Genomic DNA, 17,332 nt, shown 5'->3' with positions numbered 1-17,332 from the left:
CTCCGCTTTCTTTGTGGCGCAACTATTACTGACTGTTGTTATTGTTACTAGTGGTGTGGTTGCATAAACGCTGTATCAAACCCGGTTGCCTTGACTAAGCTGCCCCCACAATCAGTGACCTCATTCCGCACTCCCCGTTTTTCAACTCTTTTTTAACTCTGCCTTCGATTGTTATCGCGCACTTAATTAGGCGTGCGTTGATGTTCCCCTGGTTCTAACAACTTTGGTCATTAGAAAGCTTAGCTGCAAGGTTCTTGGGGGGGTTCTTCCCCCCAGAAAAATCACGGAGCAGCTCTCTGGGACCCTTCTCAGAATGATCCATGCACCTGCTGCACTTTTATGGCCTGTTGTGGCACTTCAATTTGGCATTATTCAGTGCAATTCAATGCCGTTGCTGCGTGTCAGGTAATCGCATTAGAAAATCATTTGCCTCGACTGTTATAATTGCATTTTATTACTTCCGACAAGAACGAGAAACCCAAGAGCAGCGGACCCTTGGCGAGAAAAGCTGCAGCTTGAAAAGAAGTGGCTTGAAAGAAAGTTGCCAGTAAAGAGCGCTCTTCGCAGAAGAGAGCTGGCGAAGAGCGGCCGGTTGGCCATTAGCTTTCCGACATCTACCGGTTTTTCTTTTTGGCCACAAGAGAGTTAGTCGCCGCTGCCGCTGCCTCTGCCGACGTCGTTTGGGTCTTCGATGGTTGGCTTCCCAGCTTGAAAACGTTTTCCGCGGCCTTCGCAGTGAGCATTCAGTGTCAAGGTGCTCGAACTGGCGGTCGCTAGCGCTCCAGTGATAGAAGCTAACAAACTCGATACGATTCGATCTTGCCCAGCATCTGAGATCTGGAATTCACCGAAGAGTTTCGCATAAGAACGTTTAGCCAAATCACACAACAGGCAGTTGGGCGCTCCACTTTCGACAGTGAGGACGTCGCTCGAGCGGTTCGCGTTGTTTCGGCTCTTCGAAAATAAAAGACATAAATCAAACAGCATTTGTTTCTGAGAAACAAATCGATCGTGTGTTTTGTGCGCGTCCTGCCATCTGAAGTGAAGTTCCGAAAGGTTATAATACCTTACCAAGTACTCCAGTGATAAAGGTAAAATTGAAAACGCGTTGAAATCAATTGACATTTAATGCCTGACAAGGTGTCAATTGTCGGGCGAACAGGATGTCCACATGTCTATCAATTAAACGAAAATGGTCAATGGATCATTAGAGAAAGCTTGGGGGAATGTCAACACAGAAAGCATCGAGGAGATGTCACATTAGTTTCCAAGTTTCCCAGTTTCCCAGTTTCCAGCTTCAAGATAAGTCCTAGGAGCTGGGGCTGGCGGCTGGCATTTTTGCCATGCCGGAAACACGGCGAACAGTACCCGTCAACTCCCAAATGTGCAGAATTCTGCAGGCAATTAACTTTCGGCCTGGTCAAGACATCTTGCTCCTTTGTCGATCCACTATCCACTGGGAATCCTGCTGGTGTGCAGTGTGATTTGGGTCAGCCAACGGTTCGTTGTGACCATTTAATGGCAATTAGCTGGGGCTTAGACGAGTGAAGACGTGAATTTCAAAAGAGCGTAAGACTTTCGCTGCCTCTGATAGAACCCAAGAATCAAAATGACAAATCTCTGCACAACGTGCTCTACAATTCACTGCCCCATTAGAAAATGACCCTGGCTAAACGGTGACCCAGCTCATTAATATTCCGGACAAGTATTGGATTCCCCACGATCAGAAATGCGTTCAACAGTTAGAGCGACTGTTTCGTGAGCTAGGAGATCATGTTTATGGATTTGGGTGCATAGATTAGGGTTTCCAATGGCTTTCGAATTGGTGCGGTTGATTTGCCGTTATGTTTGAGCCATGAAATGAAAAGTTTTGTCCAGTTTTCCAATGCTTCTTGCTTTTTGATACACCGCAGCCAAGGGAAACTAGTTTTGTGACTCTTTTGATAGTTGAGAAATTTCACTAGCCAATAATTGAAGATTTGTCGCTAACTTTGAGAAATTTCTGCTAGCCACAAAAAAGAATTTCTATATAAATAACTCGGGGTGACCCACATCCACATCCACATCCAAGCAATCCAAGCGATCCAAGCGGAGCCAACTCCTTCTGCCGATGGCCAGCGGGTGCAGTTTTCAAATTGCCAGCCATGAAATGAAGATAGCAGCCAGCAGCCAGCAGCCGGGCCAAGAAGTAGTTGCCAAGTGGCTTTCCTGGCCAACTTGCTTGGTTCCAGCTCCATCTGCGGCGACCTGCGCACATTGCTTACAGTTACACTGCGCAGCGCTTCAATTGAGATAAGCTCGAATGGCAGTTATGTCATTCCCTGGCACACTTTTCCGACCAATCACTCGCCATTCTAATTAAGTGGCAACTAGTTTTTGGCGTATTGGTGTCATAAAGGTGCTTTATCGGCACCTTGACAGCAGGAAAGCAGCTGGATTAGCCCAAATTTCGAACCAGATCTGAACAGCAGAGGTCCCACTCAGAAGCGATCCACAACACCCCATAAAACGTGGCCAAAACAAACTGTCAAATTTGGCTGTAAATATGTATGCTAAACGAAAAACTAGTTGCTAAGCTGGCTGATAAATGGTCGGACATCCCGATGCGAGCATGCATACATATAAATCTCCATTCGATCGATCCGCAGCAGGAGCAACTCGACTGCCAAATGGAAATTTATTTCCAAGTCCGTGAGTTTGCAACTGTGGATCTGAGGATCTGGCGATCTGGGGATCTGTGGATCTGTAGTTCTGCGTATTAGTTTATTGGCCCACTAAGGCAACTGACCCACAACATTAAATTGTGATTTGAGTGGGCCAGTAGCTAAGTAGTTGACAAGCTGACAGTGGTTTTCTCCAGCTGAGAGGCAAGCGGGTAATTACAATGTTCCCCTCTTATTTTTTGTTCTATTGAATTCCAAATCCCTGCGAGGGGCACGCGACTCGCTCTGCTGAGCAACCCGTGTCATTGACCAGCAGCCATGGAAATTGATTTGCAGCCAGACAATTGCATAATCGTTGATTATGAGGCACTCACGAAGCCGGGACTGCAGTCGAATTCGATTAGTGCGGAAATCAAGTCAAGAGCATGTGGATAGATACGAAAGCCCGGCTCTCTGTGATTTAACGCATATTACACGTAATGCATTTTCCATGCAGCTGGGGCTGGAAAAGAACCGCAAAAGCCACTAACGATCCAACATAAAGCATTCAACAGTTGTGTTCTCCTCCATATCGATCGCATTGTGATCGGAGGGGCCCAATCAGAATTCCAGCTGACCATTTCAGTTAACAGCTAGTGCTTCTTGGCTTAAGGTCCAGGTGCTTCTCTTGGATTTCTTGGCATTTTTGGTTTTTGTTACTTTGTGCCTGGCTTCCTGTGCGTGCGCCTGGCTAAGTGGCATTATTTTAATTCCACTGGCCGTGCGTGTGAGCATCGTTTAGATCAGAAGTGCTGCCGTTTCTGAGGGTCGGGGAGCATCAACCAAATTGATTTTGCATCTATCCAGAGGCAATTAATCAGTGCCTTCGTGCTGGTGGGCGTTGCTACTTCAATTGCAATTGCAATTGCACTGCTGGATAGCCCGTATTAAACCCATTATTAATGCTTAACTGTAACTGCAGGCGCAATTAATCACGAGATAAGCATGGGTGTGGGAAGACCCTGAAATGCTAATTAAAAACCAAGCTACCAAAACGTTCATTTTCTCTTCTTTCTTTTTTTTGTTTTGCAATTTTCCCCTCCAGAATACAGAATACACAGTCTGAAATGCATCTGCGGTCAATGACAAAGAACAGAGGAGTCAGCATGATGGCCATGCTGGGCCTAATGCTGCTTTTGGTGGACACCTCGGTGGTGGCACGCAAGTTGCCCAAGCGGCCGGCGGTGAAACCGTTGAAGACATTTCCGCGCAACAATGCCACACCGATTCCGGCAACGGGAGCGGGATCGGGAATTGCGGCGCCGAACGGAAGCGAGCTACCAAAACCGTTGAGCGTTGAGCCAGCGGAAGCGATTGCCGCATTGCCACCTGGTTCTTTGGGTGATTCCTCTGGTGCTTCTGCCGCCTCCCCGTTGCCACCTGCTATATCACCTGCCGCTGGCTCTGCCTCTGTTGCTGCTGCTGCCTCTGCTGCTGCTGCCTCTGCTGCTTCTGCGGAGACCAAGGCCGATGATCTGGACCCCACTCCCATGGCAACACCTTTGGGGAGCTCTTCGGTGGACGAGGACTGCGAGCCGGATATGATTGGCTTTGAGCTCATAACAGGGTAAGTGTCACCGCCGAGGAGCATAAATCTTAATTGTGGGCAATTAGTTGTCTATGGCCCATGGAGCCGAGACAGTCACACACACAACACACAACACTCAACACGAGTGTCGTTGCAGCGGCGAGCATAAATTATACCCACGACTGCCTGTTAACACATCGTAAAGGTGGTTTCCCCCATTTATAATGCCGCTAAACCACCCACTTGGGCTGGCCCCCGAAAACCAGAGATCCCAGAATTTATGTGCGTTACTCTCCGGTTAATCCACCATCACAGGTACGTGCTATCGGCGCCATCGAAGCAATTGGAAACGCTGCCCGGCACCCTCATGCTGACCGACTGCCTGGAGGCCTGCCAGGCCAATGAATCTTGCAGCGCGGTTAATTACGAGACGGGCCTGTGTGTCATGTTCCGCAGCACCGCCGATCAGTTGCCAGGTGAGTCTGCGCCGGTAAAAAAAAAAATTAAGACTAAAGTTCAAAATAAACATCTCAAATACCTTGTACCATGTGCCATGTAGTGTAAGAATCTAATTGTCATTATATTTGATGCAGCTTTCTGCCAGCTTTGTTCTTAATCTAAGAGATTTTGAGTGTAATTTGCCGAGGAAATTTCCCAGTTTCCCAGTTTTAGTTAGTTTTTTCATGTGTAGCTGCTGGTTAAAGAGCACCCAGCTAAGCACTCGATCGCCCAATCGCGATCTTTGGCCCGCAGCTTGTATGTTAAATGTTTCCCGCTAATCACAGTGAATGCCGCCCCCATCTGGCCATTCTTCCCCCTATTCTTTCAGGTTCACTTTCCCGCTCCCAGTATCCCGTGTTCACCGTTTACGCGCAGAAATCCTGCTTCGGAGTGCGTCCCTGCTCGAAGGCCTGGTGCATCGATCGCGTCCAGGGCTACCGACTCCCTGAGCGGGCCAAGGCCAGCCAGAGTGTGGCCACGCGGCGCGACTGCATCGAGCTCTGTCTGGGCGAAACGGAGTTCACCTGCCGGTAAGTGCTGCTATACCGTTACAACAGAGCCACCCTCTTGAACTGAAACACCCACCCCGCCTCCTTTGGGCGCACACCTCATCATTCCTCCTCAATGCACTCCACACTCTACACTGCGCACTAAGCACTAACCAATGCACGCCAACAAAAATCGTATATCTTAGGCGCGTTGGAAAAAAATAAATAGTAATAGTGTTTTTCTAGTAACACCCGTAGCCACCCGTATTAGATATTAATTTCTTTTCAATCCCTTTTCACCCCCTTTTTTTTGCCGTGCACCTGATCCACCCGAAGATCGGCCAACTACTATGCGCACTCTGGCCTGTGCGAGCTCTCGGACATGGATCGCATTACGCTGTCGGACGAGGCGAACATCGCGGCCTACGATGGCGCCGACTATCTGGAGAACAACTGCGCCGAGGAGCCCAGCAAGCTGTGCGAGTTCAAGCGCGTAGCGGGCCGCATTCTGAAAACGGTGGACTCGGTGCACCAGAATGTTCAGACGCTGGACGAGTGCCGCGACCTCTGCCTGACGGCCCCGTTCCGGTGTCATTCGTACGACTACAACGAGACCGGGGAGCTGGTGTGCCGCCTGTCCCACCATAGCCGGGCCACGCTGACGGATCTCTCGGAGCCCTACCTCTCCATCGAGGAGGCCGCCACTTACGAGCAGTCCGCCTGCTACAATGTCTCCATCGACTGCCGCTCCGGGGAGATGGTAACCAAGATCAGGACGTCCAAGCTGTTCGATGGCAAGGTGTACGCCAAGGGAGCACCCAAATCTTGTGCTGTGAATGTAAACAACTCACTGGAGTTCGACCTCAAGATGCGGTACAACGACCTGGAATGCAATGTGCGTCAGAGCGCGTATGGCAGGTATATGAACGACATTGTGATCCAACATCACGACATGATTGTCACCTCCTCCGATCTTGGCCTGGCCGTATCCTGCCAGTATGATTTGACCAACAAGACGGTGGTTAACAATGTGGATCTTGGTGTGACTGGGGAGATTGAGTCTACGCTCAGTGAGGAAATCATCGTCGATTCGCCGAACGTCATCATGAAGATAACCGCACGTGATGGCAGCGACATGAAGAGGATCGCCGAGGTTGGGGATCCGCTGGCTCTGCGATTCGAGATCGTCGACGCCAACAGCCCGTACGAGATCTTTGTGAGGGAACTGGTGGCCATGGACGGGACGGACAGCGCCGAAATCACACTGATCGACGCCAACGGCTGTCCCACGGACCAGTACATAATGAGTGCCATGCAAAAGCTAGCCAACAATCGCAAGGTGCTGCTCTCACAGTTCGACGCCTTCAAGTTCCCCTCCTCGGAGCTGGTGCAGTTCCGCGCCCTGGTCACGCCCTGCATACCGCGCTGCGAACCGGTTATCTGCGACAACGATGAGAACGGCGAGCTCAAGTCGCTGCTGTCCTACGGTCGTCGCAAGCGATCGGTGCTCAACGGCACTGATGGCGGTAAGTAAACGGTTCTTCTTGGCCAGCTTTGTAACCAGGGATGGCCAACCCAGCCACCAAGTGACCCATGTTTAGGGGGCGGGATGGTGGCGAGTCGCAAATACAACACACCATGTGACAGATACCATTAACTCCGACTGACGGGGAAATCTTTAGAGTTCTGTGAGGAGCTTGCATAATTGTTCAAGAGGAGATATTCAGGTTCTTGTGTTTGTGTTTGTTTTTGTTTTTACTTTTCCTTTTCTCTTTGCCAAAAAATCAGGTGAAGTATTTATTACTTAATTTACTACAAAAGTAGTAAAGCAGTAACGTAATTTCGTGGTAAATTTTAGATGCCAAGCTGTTAATACTCATAAACAACGATTTATGTTCAGCGAAAGGATTTTTAACGTAGAAAATTGGAATCATGAAAAAGATATAACATAGCGCAGATGACACCAATACCACAGTCAGTGGGCCAGTATAATTTGAATGTCATTTTGCATAGACTCGCGGGATTCATGCACCTTCCTCACTGTGGCACCTTGGTACACCATCCCTGGTTAGATGGCCCAACACAACAGCTCCCAGAAAACATATTTCATTTCTTGTTTGCGTCTTTTTCTCCGCTTTTCTTTGCTCGCCTGCAATTTTTTGTGTTTTTGCGATTTTCTGCTCGATGGATGCGCTGCTACCTTTTCACAGTTGAGCTGGCCATTAAGTCGGAACGCCAAAAACGTGATGTGAGTCATCAGGCGGCCGGCGATGAGAACATTCTGCTGGTGCAATCGATACAAATCACCGATAAGTTCGCCTTCAATGGCGCCGATGCTCCGGGAGGCAGCGGATCGGAGGTCGGTGGTCTGGATGGCCTGGCCAAATTGCAACTGGATCTGGGCACCAAATCGGACACTTGCATAAACGGCTATGGTGAGTTGGGATCACTGGGGTCCAGTCCAATGTGTAGCACGGTGGCAAGTCGCTCCAAGTCGGCGGCATCTATTTGCTATCGCTGAGCGTGGCGAATTGATTTGCGCTAATCGCGTGCCGCCGCGCCATCTAGCCGCTGGAAAAAAAGCTGCCGACTTGCCGACTGAGTGCCCAGCTAATTAAATAAGCTCGTAAATTTTCTTCAACTCTTTTTACAACTCTATCCAGGCTTCATAATTGCCGGGGCTCTGTTCCTGCTGCTCCAGCTGACGGTCATCGCTGTCTGGGACAATATGCAGAAGCGAGCGCTACACAAGCGGTAAGAACGTCAAAGCCAGTGAATGGCCTTTTAACAAGCCAGTTGAAGATGGAGATGGAGTTGGAGATGCAGATGCAGATGGAGACGGAGCTCCAAATGCAGACGGAAGATGGAAGTGCAGACGAAGACAGAGCTGCAGGTGGAGAGGCAGAAACTAGCATGAAATTCTACTTAGCTCAAAACTTAGCACCGCTCATAATCTAGTTAGTAGATGTACGATCAAGACATGGAGAATGGACGCCCTTTCCCGGACTTTCCGCCATAGAGCTGGACTCCTCTGTGAAGGGATCCCCTTAGAAAAGAAACGTAGCCTAATATTTATACCTACACCTAACTATATTACCTATGTAAGTGTGCGCACTTAGGCGCCCCCTCTATAAGACTTACCTATTAAGACTACTCTGGACACGTCGACATACTATCAGCTTAAGACTCGGAACTCGGAAAGTAAAGCTCCTTAGTTGTAGTGCGAACCATTCAAACCCCTCAAGCGAGCTTCGAACTGACAACCATTGCTCGTTTAAGAGGTTTGACTGTCTAATAATACCTAAACACTTAACTTAACTTAACTTAATGCTTATATATGCTAGGCCCAATCGATCACAGACACAGATACACAAAAAATGTAACAAGAGACAAAACTTCAGATGCTATAAAAGGTAAATAAACGTATTAGAAAGATACTCGTTTGCGTTTGCATTACTCTTATTTTCTTTATATCGAGCTTTGTTTTGGTCTGCGTTAGCGGAAAACAAAATTTGCCCGTCACTGTCAACGTCAATCGATCCACAATCGACTGCAGACTGCAGTCTGCAGCACTAACAAGGCCAAAACCTCAAGCCCCGGCCATGATTGTTGGTTTTAGCCTAATAAACGTTGATACAAATCAATCAAGAGCAGCGTTTAGGCCGCCTCCTCCCGCAATGTTCGTCCACCAAATCACTTTTGGTGCCACACTCACCAGGTGGAAAATTGGCCCAAGTAAAACTGAGCCTTGTCTAAATGGCGCTGAACCCGGCTGTAAACAGTTCAAAGTCGAGCTGCTCGCAGTAAAAGTGACAAACTAATTGGGCGAGGAAACGAGGGCTATGAATTGCAGGTAAACAACTTCATTAACATGATTTCACCCACATTCGCATTGCCAGCAGGGAAATGAGCCCCAGTCTGAGTGGGTGGTGCAAATGGGGCTTTTACTTTAGGAATGTTTGACGAGGCTTGAGCACCCCGAACTAGGTTACTTTATAGGAGTAGTAAGCATGGAAGGTAGGAGGTACAGCACTAAAAATGTATTGAGAGAACCCATAACTAAAATAAAACATATTAACTCATATTAACTCAAATGAAGTGAGATTTCTTTCTGTAGGCTTCGGAGCCGAAGCTTTCTCAAACAAATACAAATTAATAAGAATATCCTATTACCAATCACTTGGCCGTTTCTTTGTTTGGTTGACTAAATACCAAGCTCCTGAGACTTTCCTTAAGCCATTCTTCATATGCGACTAAATGAAAAGTCACCATAATTTTTAGTCATAATTATTGGTGATTTTCTATCAACCCATCCCAAGATGGCAGTGGCCGAGAAGAACAGAAGAAAAAAACCACAGAAGGCAGGCGGTAGCAACGGGCAAAAAACAATTTGAAAGGAAATGTTTAACATTATCTCGAATCTGATGCTTTGAACTCGGCGCAAGTTGGCGAACATGAACATGAAAAGTTGCCAAGTCAAATGCTGTCACTGACATGGCCATCCAAATTTAGACAAAGCCTCCAGAGGAGGCCACTCCTCGCGCCTCCTCGCGCCTCCTCGCGACTCCTAGCGACTCCTAGCGACTCCTTTTTTAATGTATTTTTGTCCAGCCCCCCGATTCGTTTCTAATGTCCCCGAGACTTCTGTGCTCCCACCTCCCACCACCCAACTCCCAGCTCAATGCTCCATGCTCCCTGCCCGTCGGCTTAGCGAAAGTCTTTGAACACTTTCCGTGAATGCACAGCATCCGTTTGGCGCAGCGCTGGCTGGCGTCTTTCTTTTCTATATTTTTGTCACCGCGGGACCGCGAATCGCCAGTTGCGAGCCACGGAGGCACGCATAACATAAATTCTGCGATGCGTATTTCAAAAATTGCAGCCTTCGATGTGTCGTTGGCTCTTTATAAGGAGCCGAACAGAGGCCTTGGCCATTCAGTTGTCCGCTGGGCAAATGTTTATGTCAAACGAGCAGCAAATAAAGTGCTCGCCTTGACAATGTCCGCGGCAATGTCAACAGATGGTCATGGCCCTTGGGGACCAGCAATCTGGGTGGGTAGCCAGTTTTTTTCGTGGATGCTGCCTCATAACCTTTATGAATTGCTGACGAGACAATAGCCTGACGGAAACGCAACTGCCAGGCATTTGCAACTCATTTCCTAGCTAAGCCAGTAGAAACAGGAATTCGAAACTTAATTCTGAGATCACGCACGCAGAGGCAACACCCGAAACGCTCTAGATTGGGCCTCAATCGATTGGGGAGCATCAAGTGGCTTTGGCATTGCGGTTCTTTTCAATATATCTTCCACTGCAACAACGGCAGCATTGAAAATGCATTACGCGTAATGCGAGTTAAGGCACGAAGTTCAGCTTACAGCTTGGATGTATGTGGAGTTTTCCTCGGACTGCGACTGATTTCCGTACTAATCAAATTCGAATTCTGCATTCACTTGGAGCTGGCAGAGAATGCAATTATGCACGGCGAAAAATTAGTGGTGGTTTGGTGGCTTGTAAATCGGTCAAACAAATATGTATTGCATATGTAGTGTAAATGAAGATGGGCTCAGAATTTAAGTTGAATAAATTTGGTAAAATATTGTATATAATATATAAAGAGCCAGCCGTGCTGGACACTCAGTTTTGCAATCTTCATAGTTTGCAGCGCCTGAAATAGTTTTTAAACTGCTAGGGCTGCAAATAACGAAACCACATCGCCCTTCTCCTAGTGTACTCGCCTAATTAACGATTATGCAACTGTCCGCCTGCCTGCAAATCGATTTGCAAGTCCGCTGCCATGGCCATTCTGGTGTTGGCGAGACTGGTCAATGACATGTCCGCGGAGTCATTAGCGAAACGTTGAGAATGAGTCGCGTGCCGATGGCAGTACCGTTCTCCTCGCAAGAGTTACACAAAAGCGGGCCACAACACTGGGGCGTGAAGAGTCACAGATGGGAATTCTAATTACTCGATTTCTTGTTGACTCCTCTGACTTACATGAGCATGTACAAGCCGCAGAGGCGCAGTGGCGCAGAGCCGAGAGGCTGGCGAAATTTGCAGTAAAAATGTTCGCTTTGCCCCACTCAAATTACAATTTAATGTTGTGGGTCAGTCGGCTTAGTGGGGCAATAAACAAAGTTTCGGTCGAAGTCGAAGTCCAAGTCTAAATCCGAATCCAAGTCGCTTAGTCGCGGATTCTGTGCATCGGTCTACATAAATCGACGGTGCGCACAGCACACAAATGTTCGAATGTTTTTCTGTGCCGCAGGGAGTGGGGTGGATTTTCGCCATACATTTTCCTTTTTTCCAGCTTATCCAGCATTTACAATTGCTGATGCGCGCGGTTTGCTTTTTGACTGCGCATTCAAACGCGAATTCAAATTCAGATTCCTACTCGAATTCAGGTTCGTCGACGATTTATTTAGGCAAATAAACAAATGGCATGTGCAGAGTGTTAATTTATCAAGTTGCCGGGGCGCAGAATTGAAAATAAGTGCGAGAAAATCACTTTGCAACGGCGAAATTCCGCGCTCGGCGACTCAAATCCCCAGATGGAAGTCGCAAGATGCCCAATGCTCAGATACTCAGATGCTGTCGGTGGGCATATTTATGGCCCGGCTGCTCATTTTGTCAGCCCAAAGTGCCTGCCATATATCAGGGGAGCATATCTCATTACTTTGTGATATTGCCAATGCATTTTGTCTGACCCAATAGACACCTACAAATAATGAAAAGGACGCAGATACCCCATACCATACTTGCGCCAACGTGGGGAAAGATTTGGCAACACCAACTGGATTTCTCCCGAACACAGAAACACAAGAACAACTGAGCGCAACAAGATAAATGTGCAAGAAGTCGGAAGACTCAGGCGACAAACTTGCTGGCCGTATAGCCGCAAACACAACTCCACAGCAGAAAAATGGTTTTAAATTGATTTTATTGGATATAAATCCGTCATCTTATTGTGTTGTTTCATACATAGGAACCGTCTAATCAAAAGCGATACTTGAGCCAAAAAATCTTGTGGTGAACATGCATTTCCAACAAGCCCAATCCAATTTGTATATCAAACCTGGTATCAAATCAAACAAATCTAAACCATAAATATCGCATACATTGTAATAAGGAGCAATAAATTGATCATTGTTAGTGTTTGGGAGGTCGGTTTCGAACGTAAATGCAAGCCACATCGCATTAAACGAATTTCCCAGTAATTTATTGTTGATCTTTAGGCCTCATTAAAATGCTGCTCCAGTCGCTCAACTCAGTTTGTGCTCAGCCGCTCAGCCGGGCTGTAAATGAATCGGCCTCATAGATCATTCATAACCAAAAGATCTCGTGGCGCTGGCCAGCATATTGATTAGATTCTTTCAGGGGCAAAACTCTTCTGCTGATGCTGTAATAGTGGCCGGCAGCAAAGAAAAGAGGCGATGAAAACCCTTTCGACGGTCTATGCACGTAGCCGAGAAATTTGTCAGCCGAAGAAAAGAAAGTGAAAAATCTATAAGCGATGCAAATAGCTTCGTTTGTTTAAATGCCAAGCGAAAAAAAAACACTGAAAGATTGTCAAGACGTCTTGGGTTGGGGATTGGCTTGATTTCGTTTGGAAATGTCAATGGCAGCCGCAGGGCGGGAAAATATAAACAAATGGCCCTTGGTTGCCAGGGTGAATGCCACACAGTGAGTCGCTTACCAGGCGCAAATCAATTGTTCGATTTTTATTGGCCGTTTTTTAATTCAAAGGCAGTTTTATGACCCGGCAAAGACATCTAAGCGAAAGTTTTTCCTGGCTTCCCGTGGCTTTTTTGCTGGGTGAAATAAATTACAAAATCAGTTAGACAAATTGTTGGAAAATGGCCAGCAGACGACGACAAAGTCGTCAGCGACTCTCATTGATAATCTGCACAAAACTGGCCTGCTGCTGGCTAATTGTCTGCAATTGTTTCATAACCGTTGCCTGACCCAAGCCAAGTGACCCAAATCCACTGACCATCCAGCCGCATCCAGAGGAGATTTGCGTCTGAATCTCAGGAATGAGAATTAAGTTTTCTTTTTTTTGTTTCGTTTTTTCCCCTCCATTCTGCGTGTGCGGCCGAAATGAAAACCCAACCAAGGCATCAGCATAATTGTGTAAGAATTTTCTGCGCATTTGGGAAATGTGTCTGCCAGATGATGAAAAACAGAAAACAAACCAAACAAAGTCTCCAGTGCGCAGAAAAACCTTTTCCGGCAGTGAGAATTTTCAGAGTTTTGTCGCACGAAATGCCAACGGTTCAAATCCGTTGTCGAACTGGAAGATGACACTGCGCATTGTCCGTCCATTCGCGGAGACATTCACCTGTACCAATACCCATCCCACATCCCAGGCCATTCAATTTCAACGCAATCGCATCCCAGCTCCCGCCTCATCCCATCCCATCCCATACCATACCCATCACCATCACCATCCCCTTAACATCGCACAGTCTAGTTCGGCTTTCTCAGCTGGAGCATCTGAGACGCATTCATCCTCGCGGAGATCCTCTTCATCTGCAAGTTGGGGCACGTACGCCGTATGTCAGTCTAATTTGCTGACATGATTATGATTTTGCTGGCCAACCGATAGAGGCAAAGACTGCACGACAAAAAACATTTTAATATTAATCTTTTACGTGATACATGTGATATACTCGTATGTGATACGGATATGACCAAACAGCACAAAGTTCAAGGGCTCGTTTGAATAGTAATCAAATCGAATTCAATTGACATATCCATCAAGAAGAGAACATTTTGAGCTACAATGTCCTCAGTTTTAAGATTGCATGGCGCACATCAATACATTTCAAATGTTGAAAAAAAGGAAGTACTTTTTAGACATTTCTCGCTGTGTAATGATTAGTCTGCGGAGGATGAGACTAATGTCGGCAAGTGAATGCCTCATAAGCGGACGAGATGGGCTCTACCAATTTGGCTTACTAACCAGTCCGGCGACTTCCCTGGAATCGAAACGCTCCTGGAGCCAGATCTGAACCGATCTGCTCCGCTTTGAAGCACTCTGATTTGAAAGCCTCCTGCTGCTTAGTTTGTTTGATTCCGCGCGGAGTGATGTCAGCCCATGTCGACCAAGTCGGCTGCTGGCTAAAAACATTTGAGCCATTTTTGGGCGGAAGTCGCTGCTGCTGACTTGGGCGTGACATAGTTGCATTTATTAATGCAAATATTCCGTTTAGCCGCGCATTCCACGGATATGAAAATGAATAACCGTTCTTCAAGCGGTATTGAACATATCTTTAGCAAAGAATCTGCTCTATTCTTGGCCAAAGAGAACGAAAGAGTCAGGAAAGAAGCAGGCAGCGCAGTCGACGCAGAAGATGGAAAGACCCACTCTTACATTCTACTCTTACGTGCCACTCTTTGGTTCTCCTCAAGAACTTTTCCCAAAAGAAGCTTTTCCGACACCTGAAGCTTCCCATTCTCAATACTCGTTCTCGTCGGAAGCAATAAACTGCAATTATAACCGTCGGCCAAATGATTTTTCTGCTGCCAGAACGTCTTGCACGCAGCTTCGGCATTGAATTGCACTGAATAGCGCCAAATTAAAGTCCCACAGCAGGCTATAGCTGAGCCCAGGGCATCAGCAAAAGACAGGTGCACGGATCACTCCGGAGAGGAGCTCTTGAGCTGCTGAGCTGTGAGAATCGGAAAGAGGGACAAGCTCCCAGCTCCCAGCTCCCAAGCACCTTGCAGCTCAGCTTTCTAATGACCAAAGTTGTAAGTACCAGGAGAACTACACGACCATTACCTCAACGCACGCCTAATTAAGTGCGCGATAACAATCGAAGGTAGAGTTAAAAAAGAGTTGAAAAACGGGGAGTGCGGAATGAGGTCACTGATTGTGGGGGCAGCTTAGTCAAGGCAACTGGGTTTGATACAACGTTTATGCAACCACACCACTAGTAACACCACCAGCAGTCAGTAATAGTTGCGCCACAAAGAAAGCGGAGGCTGTCTCGAATTTGTCCGTCACATAATGCAATTAAATATTGACGCGCAATCATCGAAAGCACAGCGAACTGCACTCGTCGCACTTTTCCCGATTTCATTCATCTCCACCCGATGCACTGCATCCGATTTGATTGTCCGCCGATTGTCGCTTTGTGGCCGTAATTGAGGCCTCTGCGAGTTAGGTTAACGCCTCTGAGGGAATTATACAATTTTTTCAACAATGAACGACATCCAGCAGATGAGATAAAGAAATTATATAAATTTTTTCTTTCTGTCTTGGTGTTTCGAAACAGCGTTGGGGGTTTGAATAGGAATAGGAAGTCTGCAATCCCCTGCTCACAATCGTCAACAGACATCCGGATTCGGGCCTTGACTTCAGAGTGGAAATTGGCGTGTGAAGTTCTTTTGATATCATCAGACATTGATTGGACCAGAAATTATTGAGTAATTGGAACTGACAGAGTTTTGCTCTAATTGCTATCGCATAGCGCGATCTTTGCCAAAATTTCCAGATGTACGATTCTTGAGAAGCCCTACTTCTAATTGTCAGGTTTACCTAAACCGTTTACATTCCCAGTTCGAGAGGAGAGTTTGTTGCTCCCTCTTATCAAGGCCGGATTAAATGCGGATGGTCCACAGATATAACAATACTCGACCGTTAGGAGGAAGTCGATTTATATGGGCCGTATACTGATTTTTGCTGTGTTCTATGTCGCTTCTGTTTTCTGTGTCACCTGATATTCAAATATTTGTTTGCATTCTGCGTCCGAGAAACTGTGCCAAGAAAGAGTGCTGCGCTGAAAGTGACGGAACAACCTCGGGGTGTTGCTCTGATCTTGTCCAGAGTTTCGAGGTTCGTTTGCTGTGCAAACAGAGTAGAAACGTCCACCGAGTGACATGCAAATTTCCTTTCGATTTTTTTCACATTCTCTGATTGCCGCGTGGGTTGTTCAACCTCCCATTTCTAATTTTCTTTCCCCAGAAAGTTGAGGCCGATCAGGAGCAGGAGTTTATGTTTCCGGCAATCATCGTCTCATGTCTCGATTGTTTGCAAATTGATTGGTGTCCACCTCAGATTAGTTTTTTACTCGCAAATGCATTTCGAGTGGGCTCATTAGAATTGGAGCGCGTCTCACACTCTTTAATGCAGTTAATGCATCGGAGGCGTTTACTTTTACTTGGCACAGAGAGAATTTTCGGCAAAATGAAAAGGATTGAGATGGCACGCAGTTCCAGGTGTGAGTCATCAATTCGCTGGGTAGAGTTTCTCCAGAGTTGCGCTGATAATCGAGGGAAGAGTTAAGATCAGAAAGTAAGGATGAGCGAGCGAAATCCTAATTGACGATAAGAATCGTGGTTGTGCCCATAAAAGCGCCACCTGTTGACCCTAATTTGAATCAAAAGCTAAAGAACGAAAAACTCAGGCGACATACTTGACGAGAGCGTAGTTCCGATGTTCCCCTTATTGCACCGCCATCTGATTTGTTTTGTTTCACTTTTCAATACTTCCCTCCGGTTCTTTCTAATTGCAGCTTTCTATGCAGAAGGAAAGAAAAAACCATTCTATCAGAATTTTCACTCTTAGCAAGTGTCTCGTTTGGCCTGTGCCACTGACTGACAGTCAGCGCCCTCGTCTTGGTCTTAGTTTCGAATTCTTGGTTTGATGTGGTCTTGGCTTGGTTGGCGGCATAAAACTGTCAACGAGCGTTTAACCCAGTTAACGCCCTTAACCGAAGACAACTTTGTCTTAAACGTGGACTGCCACTGCAGCTCTCCGCTGCCAAGTTGGGATCCATTCGACACGAGGCCATGGCCACAAAAACGGTCAAGGTGTAAAATCCACACTAGGCGACTTTGGGTGAGGAAGAGCTGGCGATGTGGATGGGAATAGCAAAAGATAAGCGAAGCCACAGACTGACTGATGTTAAAGTTGAGTGATGACTCCACTCCACTAAAAAGAGGCGTGGGGCGGTGCAGAGGTGCTGATTGTGGCCAGCGGATATTGGTGCACCCAGCAAGAGTAGGAAAGGAGTTCGGGAGATGCGAGATTTACCGATGTCTGGCTGTGGTTCTGGTTCCTCTGCATCTATCTGAAGCTCACTGCTCAAAGGAATTCCGAGCACGGAGAA

At 47.0% G+C, this 17,332-nt stretch overlaps 1 protein-coding gene across 1 annotated transcript; it reads left to right on the top strand.

Moving 5' to 3' along the window:
• The first annotated feature begins 707 nt into the window (after positions 1–707).
• On the top strand, positions 708–8,656 carry LOC6554717. The gene is made up of 7 exons (XM_001981043.3): positions 708–1,091; positions 3,748–4,269; positions 4,546–4,706; positions 5,060–5,261; positions 5,556–6,745; positions 7,430–7,654; positions 7,883–8,656. The coding sequence occupies exons 2-7, from the start codon at positions 3,770–3,772 to the stop codon at positions 7,975–7,977; spliced, it is 2,373 nt and encodes a 790-aa protein (XP_001981079.1). The 5' UTR covers positions 708–1,091; positions 3,748–3,769; the 3' UTR covers positions 7,978–8,656.
• Positions 8,657–17,332: the final 8,676 nt, after the last annotated feature.

The sequence above is a fragment of the Drosophila erecta genome, unplaced genomic scaffold (assembly GCF_003286155.1).
Source record: "Drosophila erecta strain 14021-0224.00,06,07 unplaced genomic scaffold, DereRS2 tig00000000-arrow-pilon, whole genome shotgun sequence".
NCBI classification, from domain to species: Eukaryota; Metazoa; Arthropoda; class Insecta; order Diptera; family Drosophilidae; genus Drosophila; species Drosophila erecta.
Note: the sequence above shows the minus strand (reverse complement) of the source record. Positions and strands in the feature narration are given on the sequence as shown.

Excerpts from the sequence above, each read along its gene's own strand:
- LOC6554717 (XM_001981043.3), top strand. The coding sequence starts at position 3,770 with ATGCATCTGCGGTCAATGACAAAGAACAGAGGAGTCAGCATGATGGCC. Across the intron at positions 4,270-4,545 it reads GGCTTTGAGCTCATAACAGG|GTACGTGCTATCGGCGCCAT; the intron begins GTAAGTGTCACC and ends CCACCATCACAG. Across the intron at positions 6,746-7,429 it reads GCTCAACGGCACTGATGGCG|TTGAGCTGGCCATTAAGTCG; the intron begins GTAAGTAAACGG and ends ACCTTTTCACAG.